General features: G+C 49.2%; 1 protein-coding gene across 1 annotated transcript in view; it reads left to right on the plus strand.

Annotated features, from left to right (window-relative positions):
- Positions 1–21,403, plus strand: part of Notch2 (notch receptor 2) — a 144,331-nt gene that overhangs the window by 78,468 nt on the left and 44,460 nt on the right. Inside the window, exons 6-11 of the mRNA XM_076574653.1 lie at positions 12,826–13,059; positions 14,257–14,412; positions 15,116–15,304; positions 16,464–16,577; positions 17,311–17,424; positions 19,436–19,669. Coding sequence (XP_076430768.1) covers positions 12,826–13,059; positions 14,257–14,412; positions 15,116–15,304; positions 16,464–16,577; positions 17,311–17,424; positions 19,436–19,669 — 1,041 coding nt within the window. The remainder of the gene's footprint in view (positions 1–12,825; positions 13,060–14,256; positions 14,413–15,115; positions 15,305–16,463; positions 16,578–17,310; positions 17,425–19,435; positions 19,670–21,403) is intronic.

Genomic DNA, 21,403 nt, shown 5'->3' on the forward strand with positions numbered 1-21,403 from the left:
GTCCTGTTTTTGATGCGTTAGAGCTCTGGGTTCCTACATAAATGACAGAAATGAGTTAGATATGTTCATATCTTTTTTTTTTTTTTTTTTGGTTTTTCGAGACAGGGTTTCTCTGTGTAGCTTTGCGCCTTTCCTGGAACTCACTTGGTAGCCCAGGCTGGCCTCGAACTCACAGAGATCCGCCTGGCTCTGCCTCCCGAGTGCTGGTATTAAAGGCGTGCGCCACCACCGCCCGGCGATATGTTCATATCTTACTGTGCTAATCACAGTGTTTTATATCTTTTTCTATTAGAGGTATAACTTATTAAATATTCTTCGTTCTAGATGATGATACTTAAAAGAATTAAATCATTCATCCTTAGCAAATTGATAGTGATTGAGTTAGTGTTTTGATCTAGGCTTATTGAATTTCAAATCTGTGGCCTTTTTTTCTGTATCAAGTTGGCTCTGTGAGGTGCCTTTTATTTTTTTTACCTTTTCAGGATAAAGACCATTAAATTCCCTTTAATGGTCAAAAGTTCAGTTTCTAATTTCATTATCCTAGGGTTTCGTGACTTGCTGGTCCCCCCCACTCCCCCGCCCCGTTCTTGGGAACCTCACCGGTGACTCTGAGGTTAGACTTCGCGGTGTGTGAACGGCTTACATGCAGCATGCCGCTTCCCTGTACCTAAGAGCCCGCTGCATCTGTGTTCTGGATCCCCTCTGGGGCTCCCAGCCGTGGAGTGGAAGCATGGGCTGCTCGGCTGGCTTCTGACAGTCAAGGGAAGCTTGTACCAGACTAGCGGGAGGGGAAATAAGGCTTCTAACTGCCTCAAGAGAGTGGGTGAGGGCCGGGCGGTGGTGGCGCACGCCTTTAATACCAGCACTCGGGAGGCAGAGCCAGGCGGATCTCTGTGAGTTCGAGGCCAGCCTGGGCTACCAAAGTGAGCTCCAGGAAAGGTGCAAAGCTACACAGAGAAACCCTGTCTCGAAAAACCAAAAACAAAAACAAAAACAAAAAAAAAAAAAAGAGAGAGAGAGTGGGTGAGATTATACGGAAGAAGCAACTAGGCATGGATTTTTAAATATCACGGAGAATTGGGAGTTTGCTCCCCTCTTAATGAGGCGAGCGTGATCAGTACAGTTTTGTTCTGTGAGTGCACATGCATGAAACACTGCCTTTCACAGCTCTGGACTTCAAGATGAACAGAAATATCTCGAGCTCTGTTCATGGTTGATTTGCAGTAAAGAAGTCAGTTGTTTTTTTTTTTTTTCCTTGGGCATTATTTGTGGTCCGCAAAATCCATGTACGTTATTTACTCTGTGGGGGTCTTGAGAATCAGTTCCAGTCATAGGTTTCGTAGCCTTTGTGTTTCTTCAGCAACTGTCCTAATAGACACTCTGGAGCAGTTACGGTGACCGCTAGTCATGTGCCAGAGAGCATCTGGAATGTGACGAGTCTGAAGTCAGGTGTGTCGTAATTGCTGCAGAACACATGGGCTTGAGGATATTAGTATGGAAAAGTTAAAATGTCCCATTTGGGAATGTTTAGGGATTGACTAAGTATTAAAATGGCAATGTTTTAGATATGTTGAATTTAAGAAAACATGCTAAGGGTTAGTTTCACATTTTTTTTTCTTTTTTTCTTTTTTAAAGTGGTTCTTGGGAGTTTTTGAATCACACCTATACCTCTGTCGTCTTTGGGGGGGGCTCTGCTGGAGCTCCAGAGGTGTGTGCAGACCTGCACTGCTATAGTGCGGAGCATTGGCCCGCTGGGCAGCCACGCACAGCGAGCGTGTTGACTTGTTCTGGCTGCCTTCTGTGGTAGTTCCTCCTCGGGGTGTGGGTGGGACTGTTGTAGCTCAGTCCAGAGCTTTTTCACCCCTGGCACGAGCTAGATTTTTCAGTCTACAGTCCTCCAGGACTAGCCAGCTCTGCTCAGGTGTGCTGGAGGTGGGTCGTCTTGTTTGTAGAAAGCTTGTAGAGAGAGTGAGTATGCAGCTCTCCCTTAGGCGGGAAAGTGCCGCTGAGTGCAGATGCCTTCATTATACAGCCTTTGGCTTCATGCCATCTTATCAGAGCAGCTCTGCTCTGGCAAATATCCACGGGAGGGAAGAGCTTTAAAAGGCCCCCAAATTTATTAGGGCAGTGTAGATTAATGTTTTGTCTACATAGATTGTTATTTGAATTTTCTTCTTAAAGGTTCATTTCCTTCAGAATTAAAGTTGACTCTAAGCTCAGCTCACAAATTCCTCTGTGTGGCTGCTTGGGTTTTGGGTTCATTCCCAGGGCAGATGTGATTGATTTTCCTGCTCTCGTTATTAATCCAGAAATGTAATTTCAGCTTGGAATAGTGCTGTGGGACGGGAAGTAGAGGCGGACAACCAAAGTTAGATCTGAGTAAGATGAAGCTGACCACATCTTCTGTTAGCTCTCCTAAATGCTGGGAGCCTCGAGACTGGGCTATGATGCCTCTTGCTCTGGCTTCGGAAAGGACATCTGGCCCGAATTTATGAGTGCTTGTGCCAGAGGTGGGCCACAGCTCCTGGGTTTGGGAGTGGAGTCGGTATGCTGGGGTTTGGATGGTGAAGGAGGTGGCTCCGCTTTGGTCTCCGATAGGTGACCAGTTGTCCTAGAAGACACGCCTCCCCATCCTTGTGAGTGTGTGTGCATGAGTGTGTGCGTGCATATGTGTGCATGAGTGTGTGTGTGTGTGTGTGTGTGTATGTGTGTGTGTGTGTGTGTGCATGTGTGTATGTGTGTGTTTAAGTCTATAGGGATGGAGTGGGAACTAATCATGTCTTGGGCTGAGGTATTCTCTATGAACAGATGGGAAAACACACCTCTCATTTCCATTTCTCGGCTGTCCATCAATTGTTAGAACTTGATCTTTAGCCTTTCATCTGGAATGCTGCCGTCCCAACCCAGCCTCAGTTTCCTGTCATTTGGACAGATCATCAGGGTGATCACCTGAAGCATCCCCATCCTAGAGGCTCTTTAAAATCTGCTAGGAGGCCATGTGGGTGGAAACAGCTATGAAGGCATGGACTAGCCCAGGAAGGCTCTTCCCGCCCCATGGCTCCTAGGGAATGACAGTGAGAAGGCTCTGTAGCAGATATCTGCTGAACGACTCACAGGTCCAGGACACTGTGAGAGTCTACGGGGCACAAAGTAAAGGTAATTCCTGTCTTGTATAATCTGTCGAGAAGAAGGAAGAAATTCTACCTATAATCCCAAGAAGAGGCAGATGATGAATGAGAGATCCAGAAAGAGGCAGTGAGGGTTGAGAAAAGCGGACCTGTGCTTTGACTCTGACAGGATAGTGTGGGGCTCACGAACGGCGGGCGGGGACGGACCAGCGTAGAGATGATGTTGACTTCAGCAAGTTTTCGGCAAAACATTGGCAGGACTCCAGGATAGAGGAAGAGAGGTAGGACCTGGAGCCTCAGGTCGCAAGTCTTTCTTTTCTCCTGCTTTCCCGTGGGAATCTATTAGGTTTATGAGGCGAACTATGTCCAGTGAGAAACGCAAGATTGGGGCCCAAACTGTGACAAGTCTTCACTTTTAGGAAAGTGGGGAGGAAGTTGGTGCAGAGAAGGAAGCTAAGGAAGGGGTGAGGGAGGAGAGATTGAAGAGAGCTTTGCCAGTGGCACCACGGGGCCCCAGCCTGCCCTTGCTCCACTCTGCCTGCCTCTGCCGCAGCATCTGGGGGAGCATCTGTAGTACTCTGCTTGCCCTTCCTGGTTTAGAGGCTCAGCTTACCTGGTAGGTTGCTGGTCTTACTGTATGTAGATAGCATTCCTAGGACCATTTTTAATAAGTGATAGCTACTGAATGAGTGACAATCAGGAGACTCAAGAATGACAGGATCACATTTTTGTTAAATTTAAAAAATTATCTTTATTTGCATGTCATAGCTTGTGTGTGTGTGTACGTGCACATGAGTGTAGGTGCCTACAGAGGCCAAGGGTGTAGGGTGCCCTGTCGCTGGAGCTACAGGTGCTTGTGAGCTGCCTAATGTGGGTGCTGGGAATTGAACTCAGGTCCTCTGGAAGAGCAATATGTGAGCTTAACAATTAACATCTCTCTAGCCCTGATCAGATGTATTCCTTATATGACTGAATTGTAGTCCATGATGTGCACATAGCACATTCGTGCCCATTGTCAGTTAATAGAGACTTCTGTTGTCTCTCTCTCTCTCTTGTTGTGAACAGTACTTCAGAAAACTTAGAAATGCAGATGTCTCCATGATATATACTGGTTTCATTTTCCTTTGTGGGATTGCAGAATCACATGGTAGCTATATTTTTTATGTATATGGGTGTTTTCGTTGCATGTATGTGTATGTACCATATGTCTGCAGTGCCCATTGGAGGCCAGAAGAAGACATTGGATACCCTGAAACTGGAGTTACTGATGGTTGTAAGTCATCATGTGGGTGTTGGGAACTGAAGCCAGGTCCTCTGGAAGAGCAGCTCCTGCTCTTAAATGCTGAGCCCTCTCTCCAGCCCTCCCCCCCCCCCGCCATAGTTCTATTTCCAAACTGTGAGTAGTTTCCATACTAAGGGACATTCCCATCAGCAGGGTGCAGGGATTCCCATTTTTCACTTTTCTCCACATTCTAGCCAGCATTTGCTATTCTTCTTGATAAGAGCAGCTCTTCCAGGGCTGAGAGAGGGTCTCCTGGCTCTGATTTACCTTTCTTCTATACCTTTCCCCAGTGGATTTTACATATGCAATCTGGATTTTAAAAATCGCTTTACAGTATTGTTAGGAATCTTGAAATCTTACCGCATCTTCTTAAACAACATCTTGGGCAGTGACTGTGGACAGCTTCGGCACAACTTGTCCTATCACAGCCACCCCACCCGCGATGTCTTCCTTTTGGTGACGTTTCCAGTCCGTCAAGTAGCTGCCCTTTTGCAGGAGATGCAGCAATGCACCCTGGGAGCCATGGGGAGCCGGAGACCTTCAGTTCGGTTGTCTGCGGATACAATGGCATTTTTCTAGTATCAGATTCGTGGCTCACCGATTTCTGTCGAGTCTCTCGGCGTTTCTCCTTCGCTTCTGGTGCTGAGTCCTGTGGGGAGTGCAGCGTCAGACACGTGTTTCCTCTTCCTTGATGATCAGCGCTGCTGGCCTCGCTGTCTGTAACCCCTCCGTCTTCGTCCTTGCCTCCCACAGAACTCCCCTCTTCTCCCTTGATACTTCAATCCGCTCTCTGGTGGTTTTGCATTTTATGGGAACATCTCAAACTTTCCCCTTGGAACCCTGATTTATAGTTCCTTGTCTTCTGCTCCGTCCTTCGCAGCTTATGATCCTGGGTTTTATTTGCACTGCATTCCTGTTTTCATGTGACACACAATTATCTCCATCCTGTCTCCCTCTGCTGCTCTCAGCCCCTTCCAGAGTCTGGCATTCTTATTGTTTTCTCATTTCTTTTCAGAACCTAAATTTGTCGGTGTCTTGAGAGCAGAGAACCAATTCTTTCTCAGTGTACTAGTTCTTGGCAGCGAATATTTTTTACAGTGTGCTCTTTATCTAATCGTATGTGGCATACATCCATACTTTATATTGCAGGACCTTTTAATAGCCCCCATGTTGGATTTTTCCATATTACTCATTCTGCGCCGAGTCACTGCTCGCCTGTAAATAAAGCCTGTGCCGTTTGGATCCCCTCGCCCTGAACCTCCCTGTGAGGTGAGGGCTTCTCTGTGTCAATTGGCTTAGCAGTAAGGAGCCAAAAGAAGTGGGGAGAAGGCCAGAGTGTGGGCCTGCAGCAGGGGAGTTGAAGCTTGGCACCACCTTCCTCTCTGGAGAAGCCTCTGTGCCAGGGGTCAGCTTCCTGAATGCCAGCTCTGGCCCAGCTCTCCACAGAGGCCGAGCCCGGCTGTGCTTTGGTGCCGCTGCATCCGGAGTTTGCCCCAGATGCGCCGCAGACTCGCTCGTTGCTATAGTGGCCACGGCGGCCTGCGACTCCTCTGTGCTTTAAATTGCTGTTGACCTGGAGGGGTGAGGTGGAGTTCAGACCATTCTTCCTGGAGCAGAGCTGGCTTTCTGAGACACAGATCGGATGCGCCGTCTCTTTGCTTAAACGCTTCGGTGGAGCCTCCTGGTTTTGGGTTGGGGTTGCAGAGCGCTGCATGGAACCAGCTATCGCTGCGACTCTCCGCTACCCACGCACGGCTTGCAATTCTGCTGCACCCATTCCTTTCATGGCCTCAAATGAGCCGTGTTCGCTCTGCATTCAAACCTGCACACATCATGTCCTTCTGCCCGAAATGCTCTCCACCCCTCCCTTCCACCCACCCAGATCCTCATACACAATCTGCTCTGCCTGCGTATGTGGTGTGGCCCTGGCTTTCACTTGCCAGTTTTGTTCACTAACTCTCTGTTCTCCTGAGGCAACAGGTACTCATTAAAATACTCGACACCTTGTATTATCATTGTTTGTTTGGGCATAACCACTATTTGCTTAAAGGCTACAGGGTAGAAACCAGGACTGCTTTATTCATGGATAATCCCAGTACAAATAGTCCAGGCCTCACACAAGTGTAGGAGCATTCATGCGTGTGTGTGTGTGTGTGTGTGTGTGTGTGTGTGTGTGTGTGTGTCCCTGTGTATGTCTTGTGGCAATGAGTGAGAGGGGACATTAGATTTTCTTGTTGCTCCTGGTGCCATTTTCCCCTAGATTCTCTGTTGCCTTTCCCGCTACTATGGACTAGGTTTGAAAACTTTTGTAAAATTGAGCTCATCACTCGTAAAGATGATGTTTGACAATAAATGGGAAGAACTTACAGAGATGTCTGGCACCTAGAAATAATATAATGTCTCCATTTTTCCTGTTGGAGGTCAGTAGTAGAGTTGAAGTGGAGAGATTGGCCCTCCCCTCCCTAGACTCGGAGGCACATGGCAATGTTCACAGGAGGCTGCAGGAGCCCTGCTAGAGGGCGCTGTCTTGGAGGATGTCTTCAGGGCTAGGGCGGGCTTCAGTTCAGATGGAAGGAAATTGTCACCGCCACATAGAGTGAAGAAGGGTTAGGGCAGAAGCAAGGCGAACGTGGTGTGACAGTGAGGTGCAGTTCAGCAGGTAGGGTGAGGCTGGGGATGAGGAGTTGCTGAGCTGACTGGTGGGTGTAGATAAGGGAGTGAAGAGACTGTGGGAAACGAACTGAATAGAGACGCGCTCTGTCGCTGCTGTAAAAGTGAGGTTCCTATTCTATTGAGATTACGACAATTTAATAAGAGAAGACAGAAAGAGGCAAGCACTTATTTAATAATTAAACATTGAGCGTTCCTGGGTATCCCTAGCTCATTGTGCTAAGCTGTGGGGGTTTAGAGATGAGGGAGAAAGCTGCTGCCATCAATTCTGCATGAAGTTTATAGCCCTGAAGTAAACAGTAGTGAGAAACACACACAAATAATCCGATTATGTGTACAATCTGACCTGTGGTGAATGCCTTGCAGGATTAGTGGAGAAAGCGATTTTGTCTAGGCAGACAGGGTCTCTGGGGGAAGCTGGCATTTCAGATATAAACTATGAGGAAGAGTTTATGTGGGGAGGGCAGGGGGTAAGGATGTCTCCAGGCACGGGGACCACATGTCCTAGTGTTAGAGAGAAGGAACGCCACCGCTTTGAGACACAGACAAAGGCGGAAGCGGCGCACTGGTGGTATTTTGAGGTGAGAGCAGGAAACATGGCAAGTGCTAGAATTTTATCTTGCCAGAGAAGTCATAAAGGGTTTAAAGAAGGAGGGGGCACGATCCAGTTATAAAGATCATTCTGGAAGCACGTTAGAAAATAGCATTGGTCATGATACAAGAAATGAGGAGTCCTCAAGAAGACAACAGTGTAGAATTAGTGTAGGAGTTCCTCAAGATTTTTGTATTTATCTCTGTGCACACCCCCCTCTTCCTTCTTACCATAACCATGCCCACCCTCCCAGGGGACAGTGTTTTGCTTTCACTGGGATGCACACACTCATTGTCCTGCAGACAAGGGCTCACACGGACTACCTGGGCCAGTGTTAGTCGTCGTCGGTCACAGCTTGTACGGCAGCCTGGCTTCTCTTCACTATTAAACGAGAAATGAACTAGAGTCTGTGTAGGATGAGTATGTAGGACAGAGCTTGGGAAATGTTTTCTGTGGCCTGAAGAGAGAAACCCCAGAACAGGTGAGTGGGGAAACATCTTCACAGAGTGCAGGGCTGAGCAGGCAGTTCTCTGCTTGGTTGGCTGTCCTCCTGCCCCCTCACCCCAGTCACTTGTAACTCCATGTCAGATTGGTGTGTGTGGTGCCTTGAGAAGTATAATGAGCTCCTTGAACCCTGGGCTGATACAGCTGCTGAGTGGTGCCTGTGTTTAATGGGCCCTGGCTCATTTGCCTAGAGCATTAAGATGGCCTCACTCCTGCAAAACCAGTATAGGATCTTATTTACTAATGGCAGGTGGTGGTGTCTTTAGCGCTCTTCTTCTTCTGAGTTTCTCGGTTCTTCCTGTCCCTCTAGTCAACTCGGATTCCTTTCCCATTTTGGAAATTGACTTCTGTTGGACAGTCTGACCTTTTTAGCACTATTTCCACTTTGAATTTATGTTTCTAATTCTTCTATAACCAGCTCTCACAGTTGGACAGGCTAGCATGCCTCTCTGGTCCTACCCGCCTCACCTAGAGAAGGGGCATAATTGGATGTGTTGCTGTGTAATGTCCATTGTCCCCGGCCCCCAAGTGTATTTGGAATGCATTCTGGAGTGATGGTAGAGCCAGCCCTTGTCCTCTCGAAGCCTGTAATCTAATGGGGGGGGGGGGCGGGGAGGGAGGGAGAGAGAGTCGGTAGGATAAAGTTAAGCTTTACCAGGCGCCAGGGCAGCTGCAGTGGTGGGTCACTGTGGGAGATGGGCATTTGGAGGTCTGAGGGATGGTGAGTAGTTAATCCTGGGACTCGGACGGTTTAATGAGCATAAGATGTGCAGAGTCCTGGCACAGGAAAATGCTCAGCATTTGAAGTGCTGTTAGAAGCTGCCGTGGGTTAGAGAAAGTGTCTGAAGGACGGGGCCCGGCTTGTGGAGTCTATCTACCAGGCCAAAGCAGCAATTCAGAACGTTTTCAGTAGTTTGAGCTGGTGTTAGAGTCTAAAGTATCCACCAGCTGCCATCTGGTGAGTGTGACAACTCAGACCGGACTGATCCTGACCCCTTTCAAGAAGATGACTTACGAAGACAAGCCATTCTCTTTTCCTTTTACCTGAGGGAGGTGGAGAGGGTCTGGCTAGCCTGCTGCTTTGGTCCCAGGTTAAATGGTAGCGGCCTGCAGCATCTCCAAGTGAAGATGACCAAGAGGTGATTATTGTCCTCTGAAGACTTGCCTCCCTGAACTCTGCGCACTGTGTTCAGGGAGTTCACAGCGTGGTTTGTGTTGACCCAGATGACGATGTGGCCAGGACTGGTCCGCACTGATGGTTTAGTAGCTTGGTGGGGCCCGGCGACAACACAGGTCCCTTTTTCCACCGCACACTTTTATGTGCTAGGTAGCTCATAACTTATGCTCTTCCTCTTCCTGCTCCAGTGACTTGTCACTGTATCCCCTGGTGGCTTTCCCCCAGCTGTCCTTTGCCTGGACACCAGGTCCAGAATTCACATTCAGATTTAAAGCCTCAAACCATCTCCAGCCCTTCTAAACCCCAGCCGGAGAGGACACTGCCTTCACTTGCCATCTTCTGAAGTACATAGCTTCCCTCCCACACAGGCAAGCGCTTTCCTGCTATGGGAAGTGGGAAGGGCCAAATGACCAGAGATCGTACCCCAGCGCTCCTGTGAGTGCCGAAAATGTTCCCATCCTGATCTCTCCTGACCTCTGTCTCGCTGCAGTCACTGTGATGTTCTTCATCTTGGGCAGCTGGGCCTTCTCACTGGACTTTAAGGGCTGCCACAGTAAGGGGCATCAGGGCCTGGGGATGTGGCTGACTGGTAGAGCATTTGTTTAGCATGTGCGAAGCCCTGGGTTCAATCCCCAGTACTGCCAAAAATATAAAAAATAAAAATAAAAAAAAAGGGACAGGGCTGAGGGTGTCAGGTCTGGACTTAGCCTGATAGAGGTTTTCGTGACAGAGCTCACGGGACTTGGGAAGGCTCTTGCGCATCTGAGCCCCTCTTTCCCTCATGGTAGGCTTCCGCCTGGGTCTTCTCCAGCTCAAAGCAGGTATAGACATAAAGCACAGCGTCCTAAGAGACATTTCCTTTGGAAATTTCAGAGCAAAGGGTTGCGGTAACTACCCCAGCTACTGCTTCCCGCATCTTTATCATGGAGCCCGGTGACGGAACTGTATGAAGGAGGGGAAAAACGGTCAGAAATGAGTGGGAGGCTCTTGTTCTAGAACCTTCGAGAAAAAAAAAAAGATCTCCTTTGCAGAAGATCATTTCTCGGCAGGTGTGCCCTTAGATGTCAGATGGCATGTCCAATGAGTGTATCAGGGGAATAGATAGAGGCTCATGGGAGAAGCAGGGAGCTGCCCACCCCTGGAGCACATTTCCATTTCAGGCAGCGCTTCCCAGCCCTAAGTTTCCCCCTGATCCAGCAGAGTGACTCATAGTCTTGGTCTTCCCCTCCTCCACCCTCCCCCTCATCTTTCTCTCCCACCTCCCGTGCCTGGGCACTTGGGAAGAAGCAGCATGCAGAAGTGATTCCTAAGATCGGTCTGTGGAGTTTAGAGCATGGCGGACCAATGGCAGCCTCAGCTCTCCTGGACTCGCTGCTGAGAGCGACCTCTCTGAGCCTGTTGCTCTGTTGGAAACGACATGGGTCTTGTGACAGCTCACACTGTCTGCTTCATTGTAGACAAACTGGCTATTAGTATAGTTTCCCAGGAGTGTCGGGTTTCTTTTCCAAGGAAATATTATTTTACCTACTTTTTCTTTTTGTCTTTTTTTTTTTACCCAGTCTCTCTTACAACAACAGTACGTAAGAAATACATGTGAAATATTTTTAAACATACAGTGTCTCACACCCAGATTTATCTCAGGGCCTCACTAAAGAACGATGACATGGACCATGCTTGCATTCCACAAGTCAGCGTGGTTCAGGGGCAGCGCAGCTGTCTGGGTTAGTGTAAGTGTAAGAGGCTAGACTCAGCAATTACCCAGTTTACAGCAGCTCTTTACCTTCTTCTGGGTCCTGTGTTTATTTCTCAGCCCCGCCTGAATCCTAATAACACAGCTGTCATTCTTTGAAGTAGCGTTTTTGCTCACAGCATAAGGGAACCAATGCTTTGTAATGGATGATATCATCTGTCCTGGGGTGGATGTTCGCCACACTGATCTCTCTCTCTCTTCCTCCTTCGCTCTCTTCCTCTTTGATTCTCTCCTCTACACTCTCCTTCTCCTTCCCCTTCATTCTGCACACCTTCCATCTCTACTGCTTGTCTCCTCCCTCCTCCACCCTCTCCTTCCTCTACCCCTTCCCTTTTTCTCTTCCTTTCTTCTTTGTGGTTTTTCAAAACAAGGTTTCCCCGTGTAGCCCTGACTGTCCTGGATCTCCCTCTGTAGACCAGGCTGGCCTCGAACTCACAGAGATCCACCTGTTTCTGCCTCTCAAATTAAAGGCCTGTGCTACCATCGCCCAGCCTGCAAAACTGGTTTTAAAAGAGTTCCAATAAGACCCATTTATTAATTTGTTTTGTAATCCAGATTGCCTGGCACTAAACTGCTTTGGTGGATCATGAACTCCGTGCTGTAAGGAATATAAGACCTTGTCTTTTTCTGTGCTCAGGAACCCTCCCAGCATTCCATCCTCGAGGCAGCTGGGCTCCTAGCACATCTGTAAGAGCGCATGCCCACCACCTCCCTTCCGTGCACGCTGTCAGACCGAGCATGGTGGGCCTCGTTCATCTCCTCTCGCCCTGGGTGGACTGTTCCCCTCAGGCTGCGACACTTGGCTCCGTTCTCACTATTCTTGGTTTTTCCTTTCACATCTACACTTCACTGGGGCGGTCTGTTTTAAATCTTTGCTCATCCTAACTTTTAAAAAATTACCATTGTGAGATATCTTGATATTGAGATACATTTGTTTTATCAAGATACTGAGATATATTTGTCTCTGTTTTGAGATAACTGTGGCTTCACACATGGTTGTGAGAATGAATGGGAGACAGCCAGGACCCTTTACCAGCTGTCTTATGGTAGAAGCATCATGTGAGATTGCTGCACAGTGTCACAGGCAGGGTGTTGACATGGACAGCGTCTCGGCAGGAAACGAGCCCTTATGCTTTGGTGTGGGAACTCCTTCTCAGGTGCTCATCATGCCCCTTCTTCATCGTTTACACTCTTTCGCTCCTTGCTTTTTTCACCGTTGAATTGCTTTCTTAAAGTATGTGTTTGTCTGTTTATTTTTATGTGTATAGGTGTTTTTGCTTGCATGCATGTCTGTGTACCACATGCAAGCCCTCAGAGGCCAGAAGAAGGCATCAGATCCCCTGGAACTGGGGTTAAAAACAGTTGTCAAGTTTCTCTGTGGGTGCAGGGAATCAAACCCTGGTTCTCTGGAAGAACAGCCAGCGCTCTTAATTGCTAAGCATCTCTCCTGCCCATCTTCTTTATTTCTTGGCCCAAGGATCTAGCTAAATCAAGAGACCTACAGAGTTTGTCCTTTATTTGGCCAGCTGGCCAAATTTTCACTTTGTCGGAGCTTCTAGAAGGGCCATTTCTTTTCTAAGAAGTGTCATTTGGATAACTCAAGGTCACTTTAAAATTTGTGAGAGGACGCATCAGCTTCAGGCCGGTCCGGTCACACAGGGGCTGGTATGGCACAGGTCATTTATGACGCAAGGGTCCTAACCCAGTGTCCTTCCCCTAAAGGGCAGTTCTGCACGGAAGATGTGGACGAGTGCCTGCTGCAACCCAACGCCTGCCAGAACGGCGGCACCTGCACCAACCGCAACGGAGGCTACGGCTGCGTGTGCGTGAACGGCTGGAGTGGAGACGACTGCAGCGAGAACATCGACGATTGCGCCTTCGCCTCCTGCACGCCGGGGTCCACCTGCATCGACCGCGTGGCCTCCTTTTCCTGCTTGTGTCCAGAGGGGAAGGCAGGTAAGGCCAGCCGAACGACAGAGCTGGAGAAGGGGCGGGTGGAGGAAGCGTGGCGTCCATGTGGCACCTGCGTGTCCTGTGTGTTGCCGTCTGAGGGCACTGTTCCGTAATGCAGTCTGCTAGTCAGAGGCTAGTGGTGTTCCTGAGGCAGTCAGCTCCAGCAGAATGCCTCAAGACCGTAGCCTGAAAAGCACCTCAGAAATCCAGATTAGATGACTAATCCGCGGATGCTCAGAGTCATTTTAAGAAGAAATACCCATTTACCGAGACGAGCGCATTTCCACCTCGGTGCGTCTGAAGAGTCTCTTAAGGAAAAACTCTTCAGACTGCAGAGTTGCCTCGTTTTCTAGACAGCTGACAGTTTTAGGAGTAGCAGAGCACTGTGGAGGCAGACTCATGAGAAGAAAATCACCCGGCAGCCAAGAAAACCTGCAGCCCGACCTTTCCCAGAGCCACACCTCCAGCTCTGTAGAAGAAGGCTTGGCCAATTGCAGACTGGAAAATCCGGTTCCCACCAGAACCTTGCAGAGCAGGAAGCCTAATAGTATGGCCTCCTCCCTCCTCCACTTCCACAGGTGTGGGCTCTTGACAGATCGTCCCTCCCCCTCTGCACCTGATCCAGGAATGCTGATGTGATTGGCTGGGTGCCAGAGAATAGACAGATGAGGTTCAGTTCTGAGGCTTGTAAGATGCCAGTGAGCCCATGCTCATTAGGTACCGTGACATTGGAGATGGAGGATGCCAGATAAAACACGGGAAGCATGGAATGTTTGACACATGCTCACATAAACATTTTTTTGTGTTTATTAGAAATTCAAATGTGACACATACTTACAAGAACATTTTTTATGTTTACCAGAAGTTCAAATTTAACTGGACATCTGCTATTTTTGCTTGCTAATTCTGGTACTCTCTCCAGGATAGTTTCATTTTCCTGTGTTCCTCCTCGGGTGCTTTGGCCTATCCATGCCCTGCCCTTGGAGGAGCACTCTAGCAGAGAGCTCCAGTCTGAGCCCAGGTTGTGTGCAGCAGCTGAGGGCCGTGACATGTCCCTAATGTAGGAGCAAATGAAGGGGACATTGCCTCCAGATTGTGATGTTAAAAATTGGGTTCTGCTTTTGATGAAGAAAAAAGCTTTTCTCTAAAGAGATTTGTGTGTGTGTTTGTGTGTCTTCTCTATGCTCTATCCTGAGACAGGTCTCCTGTGTCATCTGGATGATGCCTGCATTAGCAACCCTTGCCACAAGGGGGCGCTGTGCGATACCAACCCCCTGAATGGGCAGTACATTTGCACCTGCCCACAGGGCTACAAGGGGGCCGACTGTACAGAGGACGTAGATGAGTGTGCCATGGGTGAGTGCCTGGCATCTTTTCTGGGTTTGGAGTGTGCCATGGGTGAGTGCCTCGCATCTTTTCTGGGTTTGGAGTGTGCCATGGGTGAGTGCCTGGCATCTTTTCTGGGTTTGGAGGTCATGTCAGCTCAGCAAGTGTTTCAGTGGAAGTGTATTGTACTTTAGGTATCACACCTAAACCTTGATTTTTTTTTTCCTGTTCCACACACACAGTTTACAACCAACCTTTCCTGCAATGACCATAAGTTCCCTTCTGGGAATTAAATAATAGGGCAGATCTAGACTTGATTCTTAGCAGAGGCTCCTGGGCTGGAGTGATGGCTCTGCTGTTAATCATGTACTGTGCTTGCAGGGGATCCAAGTTCAATACCCAGCACCCACATCAGGCAGCTCACAATTGCCTGCAACTCTAGCTTTGGAGGATATGACCTCATCTTCGGGCCTCACACACACATACATGTACATAACTAATAATATATAAATAAAATTAACATAAAGTCCTACCTTGGTAAGAGGCTAAAAAAAAAAGACCATCACAAGATAAGAGATCACTCTAGTAATTTCTTTTTTATAAATTAATGAATAAACCTGCAAATAGAGTGATCTTGCTTAAAGTGTTGTAACTTTCAGACTGTCCTCTAACGTTCACATTTGTGGAGACTGGCAAGACCTTCGTCCTGGTAACTGGTTCTTATGTATTACAGCCAACAGTAATCCTTGTGAGCATGCAGGGAAGTGTGTGAATACAGATGGCGCCTTCCACTGCGAGTGTCTGAAAGGCTACGCAGGGCCTCGCTGTGAGATGGACATCAACGAGTGTCATTCAGACCCCTGCCAGAATGATGCCACCTGCCTGGATAAGATCGGAGGCTTCACCTGCCTGTGCATGCCAGGTAAATAGGGCAGCTGTGCTGACCGAGAACTCGGTGATTCCATGCCCTGTGCCAGCTCGTGATTCCCTTTGCTGACTGAGCCGAGTCAGGACTGCCGTGCAAGCTCTTTAAGTGCCGAGGAAGAGACGACTGGGGTAGTTAGAGCAGAGCAGACCGACTCAAGCCAGACCACCATGTCCAACCCCAGCGTCACCCACCGGAAAACCTCAGAAGCACTTTCCCACTGGAGTCCTCTAAACAGCAAGTTTCCTGATCCTCTGATCAATTACATGCACCGTTGCATTTCATTCACAGAATTAGACTTTAGCCACCCATGTGCAGGCATTTGTCACTTAGCCGGAACGGGGACCCCGGCTTAGTTGGGTCCTGGGGCTCTCCTGCAGGGTGCATTCTTGACTCCTTAGAGGACGCAGATAGGATGAGGTGATAGCAGAGGTGAGCTGTCCTGTCTAATAAGGGATGGCGGGCAGCACTCTGGCCTTGGGAAGGAGGCCCTCCTAATCCTGACCTGCACCCCAAGAGCACCAGTTCAGCTGGTCTTTAGGAAGAGAGTTGGGGGGCAGTTTCCAGGAACTAGAAATCGGTCACAGAATGTAGGGAGTCTTTGTTTGCATGCTGTCTCACTGGTGTCCTGGGGGTAACCCGTGCATCAGTCACTTAAGTACCTGACAGAACCCATTAACGGCTCACAGGCAAGTCAGTCCTTCGTGGAAGAAGAAGATGTGGGGAGGGCGTGTGGGGAGGGCTCCTCACATTTTGGTGGATTGGGAAGCAGAGATAGATAACAGGACCAGAAGCAAAGCTAAACTGTTGTCTTCAATTCCCTTTGCTAGTCTACCAGCTAGGCCTCATGTCACAAAGCTTTCATAGCCTCCTTAAACAGCAGCAGCTGGCCACCAGGTGTTCAAATACGTGAGCCTGTGAAGGATATTTCACATCTGGAGGGAAATATCCTTGCTCCTTCACGTTGGCAAAGATACTTTGCTGACTGCAGGGACTTTTTTTTTTTTTTTTTTTTTTAAATCATAGCAAAGTCCCTTTGTCTTTGAAGAAGTGCTTGTGCTCCTGGGGGTTGTAGCCATCGCTGCACATTTGTGCTTTCTTGGCTGGAATGCCCCTTCCTTTCTGTCTGAACCACATGTGTGGTCCATTTGTGCAGGTTTCAAAGGTGTACATTGTGAACTGGAGGTGAATGAATGCCAGAGCAACCCGTGTGTAAACAATGGGCAGTGTGTGGACAAAGTCAATCGCTTCCAGTGTCTGTGTCCCCCCGGTAAGTGCCCGCCACCTGCCCCTGTGTTCTTCCAGAGCGCCAAGCCAGCTGACCACAGGAAGGGGAGAGAGGGAATGTGTGTGGGCTGTGCATGAGGAAATCATTAAAGTGAGTGCTTGGGGAGAGACTGTGTGTGCCGAGGTGGGAAACTGTTTTAGCCAGTACATCTTCCAAGTCTTTCGTGGCCTGAAGTCCAAGTCTGTTCTTGAATGGCCCCTGACCTCCCTGTCTGTGTCTATATTTTCAGAGCGCTCACACCTCACAGAAGCCCAAGATTTTATTTTTTCCTTGTGAGTCATATTCCTAAGTCCCAAGACATTTTATCCCATTAAAGTCTAGGCAGGCAACATGCATCAGATTTTTTCCAAGGTCCTCTGCTGATGCTGATGCTGAAGGCATGCCAGCTGACTGCTGTGGCCAGGCGTTTTCCACTTCCTCTTCAGAGCTAAGATCCTTTTAGTCTGGGGACATTGTTACTAGCTTGAGACTCTATCTTTCCATAGTGTCTCAGTTCCTCTTGCTTCTGGAGATGATCTCTGTGCTCTGTAGAAGCGACTGTGGGAACCCCAGGGCCTCTGACCTCCACACTTTGCCCAGGTATTCAGTCACCTGCCAGGGAGAGCCGTCTGCTTGGTGACACATTGGTAGACGCTCTGCCAGTGGTTGAACCCACTCTTTCATTAAAGGAAGGTGGGTGAGTCCTTGATTTGTGTCACTTGTGTGCCTCTTCAAGGTTTCACAGGACCAGTGTGCCAGATTGACATTGATGATTGCTCCAGTACTCCGTGCCTGAATGGGGCCAAGTGCATCGACCATCCGAATGGCTATGAATGCCAGTGTGCCACAGGTAAGCAGCAGCCCACTCTCCGTCTCCTGGGAGCTCCCTCTGCCAGGGGAGTGACTGTCTTTCCACTCGCTGCTCATTGTTAGAGCATAAAGGAGTTCCACCCTAACAGTTAGGGTAGCTCGTGCTAGAGAGAGCTTTTGCTGCAGACTTCCTGCTGCCCTTACAGTGCCCCCTGCAGCACCTGCCTCCTTTTTGACGTCACAGTGGCTCTGCCCACATGTCCAGCTGGTGTCTGTGTGTTTATAGGGAGGATTTGGGCCGCGGCGAGCTTCTAGCTGTCTTCACTGACTCTCTAGGAAGAGGAGAATTCTAGAAGAAAGCTGCCCCTCACCGAGGCTCTCTGCAGGGCCTGGCTCTTGTCTCCTGAGCAAGGCCTTTATGCAGTGCAGAGGTTTTCTGCGTCCAGGATGCAGGTTTCCTTGAGAGTAGGCTGTGACTGACAACAACCGACTCATGATTTGATTCTATATCCCAAGACGATTTGGTCAAGTAGATGTACATTTCCGGGCTTGGGCCATATTTCTCACTTGGGAGTGGGTTTCATTAAGCCACATGGCCACATCACACTTGCTGTACAAAAGTGTACATCAATGTAGAGAAGGTCTAGAAAGTTTTAGAAAAGGAAGCTTCTTACTCTTTTGATTATTTGAGGCAGAAATCCTGACTAGGGGCTGGAGAGATGGCTCAGTGGTTGAGAACATTTGCTCCTGCAGAGAACCTGGGTCTGGTTCCTAGCACTTACAGAGTGGCTCACAACCATCTGTAACTCCAGTTGCAGGGGATCTGATGCCCTCTTCTGGCCTCTGTGGGCATCAGACACAGACATGGTGCACATGCATACATACATACATGCAGGCAGGCAAACAAACAAAAACAAAGTCATGAGGAGAGAGAGTCACAACAGAGGTTAGAAAACAGGCTAGTGTAGAAACCTTGTGCACAGGATTTCTCTCCTATCAGGAAAGCAGACTTAGCCCCCAGGTATCCAGAGCGCTGATGCTTCTGCCATGGGTGAGGACGCCCCGCTGAGCTGCGTTTTCTTCTTAGAAACCATTGCCAGGCTTTGTCTCCACCAGCCGGCTTCCGTGGAGTGTGACTTCACGGGAGTGAGGTTAAGCTGCAGACCTCATGTTCGAAAGGGATAGGAGGGCTGGTGAGATGGCGGGGTGGTGAAGACACTTCCCCACAAGCCTTGAACTTGACTCCCAGACCCCATGGATGGAGCACAGAGGAAACTGACCTCCAAAAGTTGTCTTCTTACCTCCACGTAAGTGTTGTGGCGTGTACACACCCACAGCACCCGATTAAAAATAATAAATTAAAAAATAAAAGGGAAGTGAGATGTCCTGAGCCTTTTAGGAAGAGGCAGGACATGGATCTGTTTATAGCTCAATTGTGGGAACCTAATACATTGTCTTTCAAATGGTCACGAGTGGGTAATTCGTTTTATTTAACGAGTGTTTATTTAGAAACTAGTAGCATAGTACCCTTGGGAGGAGGCCTGGGAGACTCCATCTCTGTGCTCCAGAGTCAGAACTGGAAGATAGAATTCATGAAACCATAGTCAGCACCTGTGTGTGGGAGGAACGATGTTCAGACACAGACATACAAGGAGGGTGTGTGGAGCACTTTCCCCAAAGCCCAGGGCCCGTGAGGCTGGGAAGATGGCATTGGACCCCAGGGCTCAGACTTAGACACAAACATGTGAGGAGGATGTGTGGAACACTTTCCCCCAAAGCCGAGGGCCCGTGAGGCTGGGAAGACGGCATTGGACCCAGGGCTCAGGCACAGGGCATTTCAGTTCTGCAAACTCCCGAGAATCCGAGAATCTTTGAGCGCGGGTCCCCAAGCTTGAATTCTAAATCAAACAGGCAGTTCCCACTGCCCAAGGCCAGCTGTGGAAATCGTTCTAGATGTGAGATGTACAGGGTAAATGGACACAACTGCCTTTGGGGGTCAACACAGCGTGTTTCCTGGTTTTGAAGACCCCTCAGGAAACTTCCTTCTGCAGGTTTCACTGGTGTGCTGTGTGATGAGAACATCAACAACTGTGACCCAGATCCTTGCCACCACGGCCAGTGTCAGGACGGGATTGATTCCTATACCTGCATCTGCAACCCTGGGTACATGGGGGCCATCTGCAGTGACCAAATTGATGAGTGTTACAGCAGCCCTTGCTTGAATGAAGGACGCTGCATCGACCTGGTGAATGGCTACCAGTGTAATTGCCAACCGGGTACATCAGGTAGGAAAGTTCCTCCCTCCCTCCCTCCCTCCCTCCCTCCCTCCCTCCCTCCCTCCCTCCCTCCCTCCCTCCCTCCCTCCCGCGCTCTGGGGTCTTTTCTCTGGCATCGTCAGTCTTATGTGACTGCTTTCTTCTAGCCCTGTGTCTGGTGGGGCCTTGGGCATTTCAGGCCAAGTTAAGGGAAGGGGACACTTAGCCTCACACCTTGGTAGTTGCCAAGGTGCCAGCTCTTTTTCCAGGGCTCCTGGGTGGCTACCTGAACCTGGAAGGGTTCTGCTGGCTAGATGAGGGCCAGCTCTCCCTTAATCAGGAGTTCTGGAGTCATTTGGTCAGGGAGCAGCATTTTGCAGGTTTCCCTGGGTCCCATTTTACCTTTTAGAGGAATGAGGAACACAACTGTAGCTAGACAGAGAAACACTGTGTCCAAGATCAAAGGAAAATGTATTAGTGGAAGATTAACCAGTGTGAGCCTTTTTGAGCAGGGAACCTGCCAGTACACAGGGTGATTTGTTGGGGAGTCATCCTGGACTTAAGGAAGTTGCCCTATGGAGGGGGCAGGGGTAGAGGAGTGGGTAACTGCCCTGATTTTATTGTGTCCCTTCAAATCCATTTCTTCAAACTTGTCAAAGGCCCTGGTCTACATCCAGGGCCTCACACATGCCAAGTTTGAAAACAAAGTCCTTTTTGAATTGCTCAAGCATACGAAAAACATCCCATGCCTTCACAGCTGAGAATGTGGGCCCCCTCCCCACATTTAGATAACTCCCTCAAAGGCCTGAATAGAGCTTTGTGAAACCTTCCAAAAGCAATTTGCTTCCGGGCTGGTCCCCAGACATGAGAAACTGCAGTGCGAAAGAAATGTGAGAGATTTACAAGCAGCTGAATGGATGCCCGTAGAATGGAGGGGCTGTTTTAGGCCACCGTCTTCCTCATTGTGACAGACATCACTGGAAACCTGGCGAGTGGTGGGTTGGCAAGGACTTCTTTTCCTCTGGGCTTCTACCCTTGTGCCAGAGTGTATCAGGTAGACTTTCCTCCGGGGGCCAGAGGCAAGAAGTTGCTATTCACGGTCTGCAGCAGGCAGCATGCAGAGGAAGTCCAGATCCCATGCTGCAGCTGTTCGCAGAAACAGAGCAAAGAGCTGCAGGCAGCATACAGAGTTGCTGGTCTGTAGTTAGTGGAGAGGAGCTGGCATGTGCCGGGGACCTGGCTGCAGAGTCCATTTAGGAGACGCTGTTGGTAGACTTGTCGAGGAGAAATGTCTGATCCAGGTGTCAGGCAGTCACTGTTGGTAGCTTGATGTCTGGGAGGGATCATCACAGCATCCGTCCCTGTGGTTTTCACCATCTGGATGCTTAAAGGGAGAGAGGCTCAGAGTCACCATTGGGCCCTTTCTTGTCTGTGCTTTTATGATAAACCGCTGAAGTGATGAGTTCCTTTGGGTTTCAAGTGACCCAAAATGGCTTGTTCTGGCATAAAGAATTGTTAAGGAAGAACAGCCAAGCAGACAGTTCAGCAACGGCATAGGAGCCTCTTACAGGCTGCAAGAAACGATAGAATCACAGACCTCGGGAGAGGGCCGCCCGAGCAGGGCAGCTGCAGAGCTGCGGTCTCAAAGGGCAGGTGTGTGAGTAGGGATGCTCGTGCTCAAGTGAGCCATGAGCCCAGGGCTAGAGCTGCATTGGCATGCCGGGGCTTCGTGGGACTGTCTTCATAGATTGAGGGCTAAAGGCT

The sequence above is a fragment of the Peromyscus maniculatus genome, chromosome 6 (genome assembly GCF_049852395.1).
Source record: "Peromyscus maniculatus bairdii isolate BWxNUB_F1_BW_parent chromosome 6, HU_Pman_BW_mat_3.1, whole genome shotgun sequence".
NCBI classification, from domain to species: domain Eukaryota; kingdom Metazoa; phylum Chordata; class Mammalia; order Rodentia; family Cricetidae; genus Peromyscus; species Peromyscus maniculatus.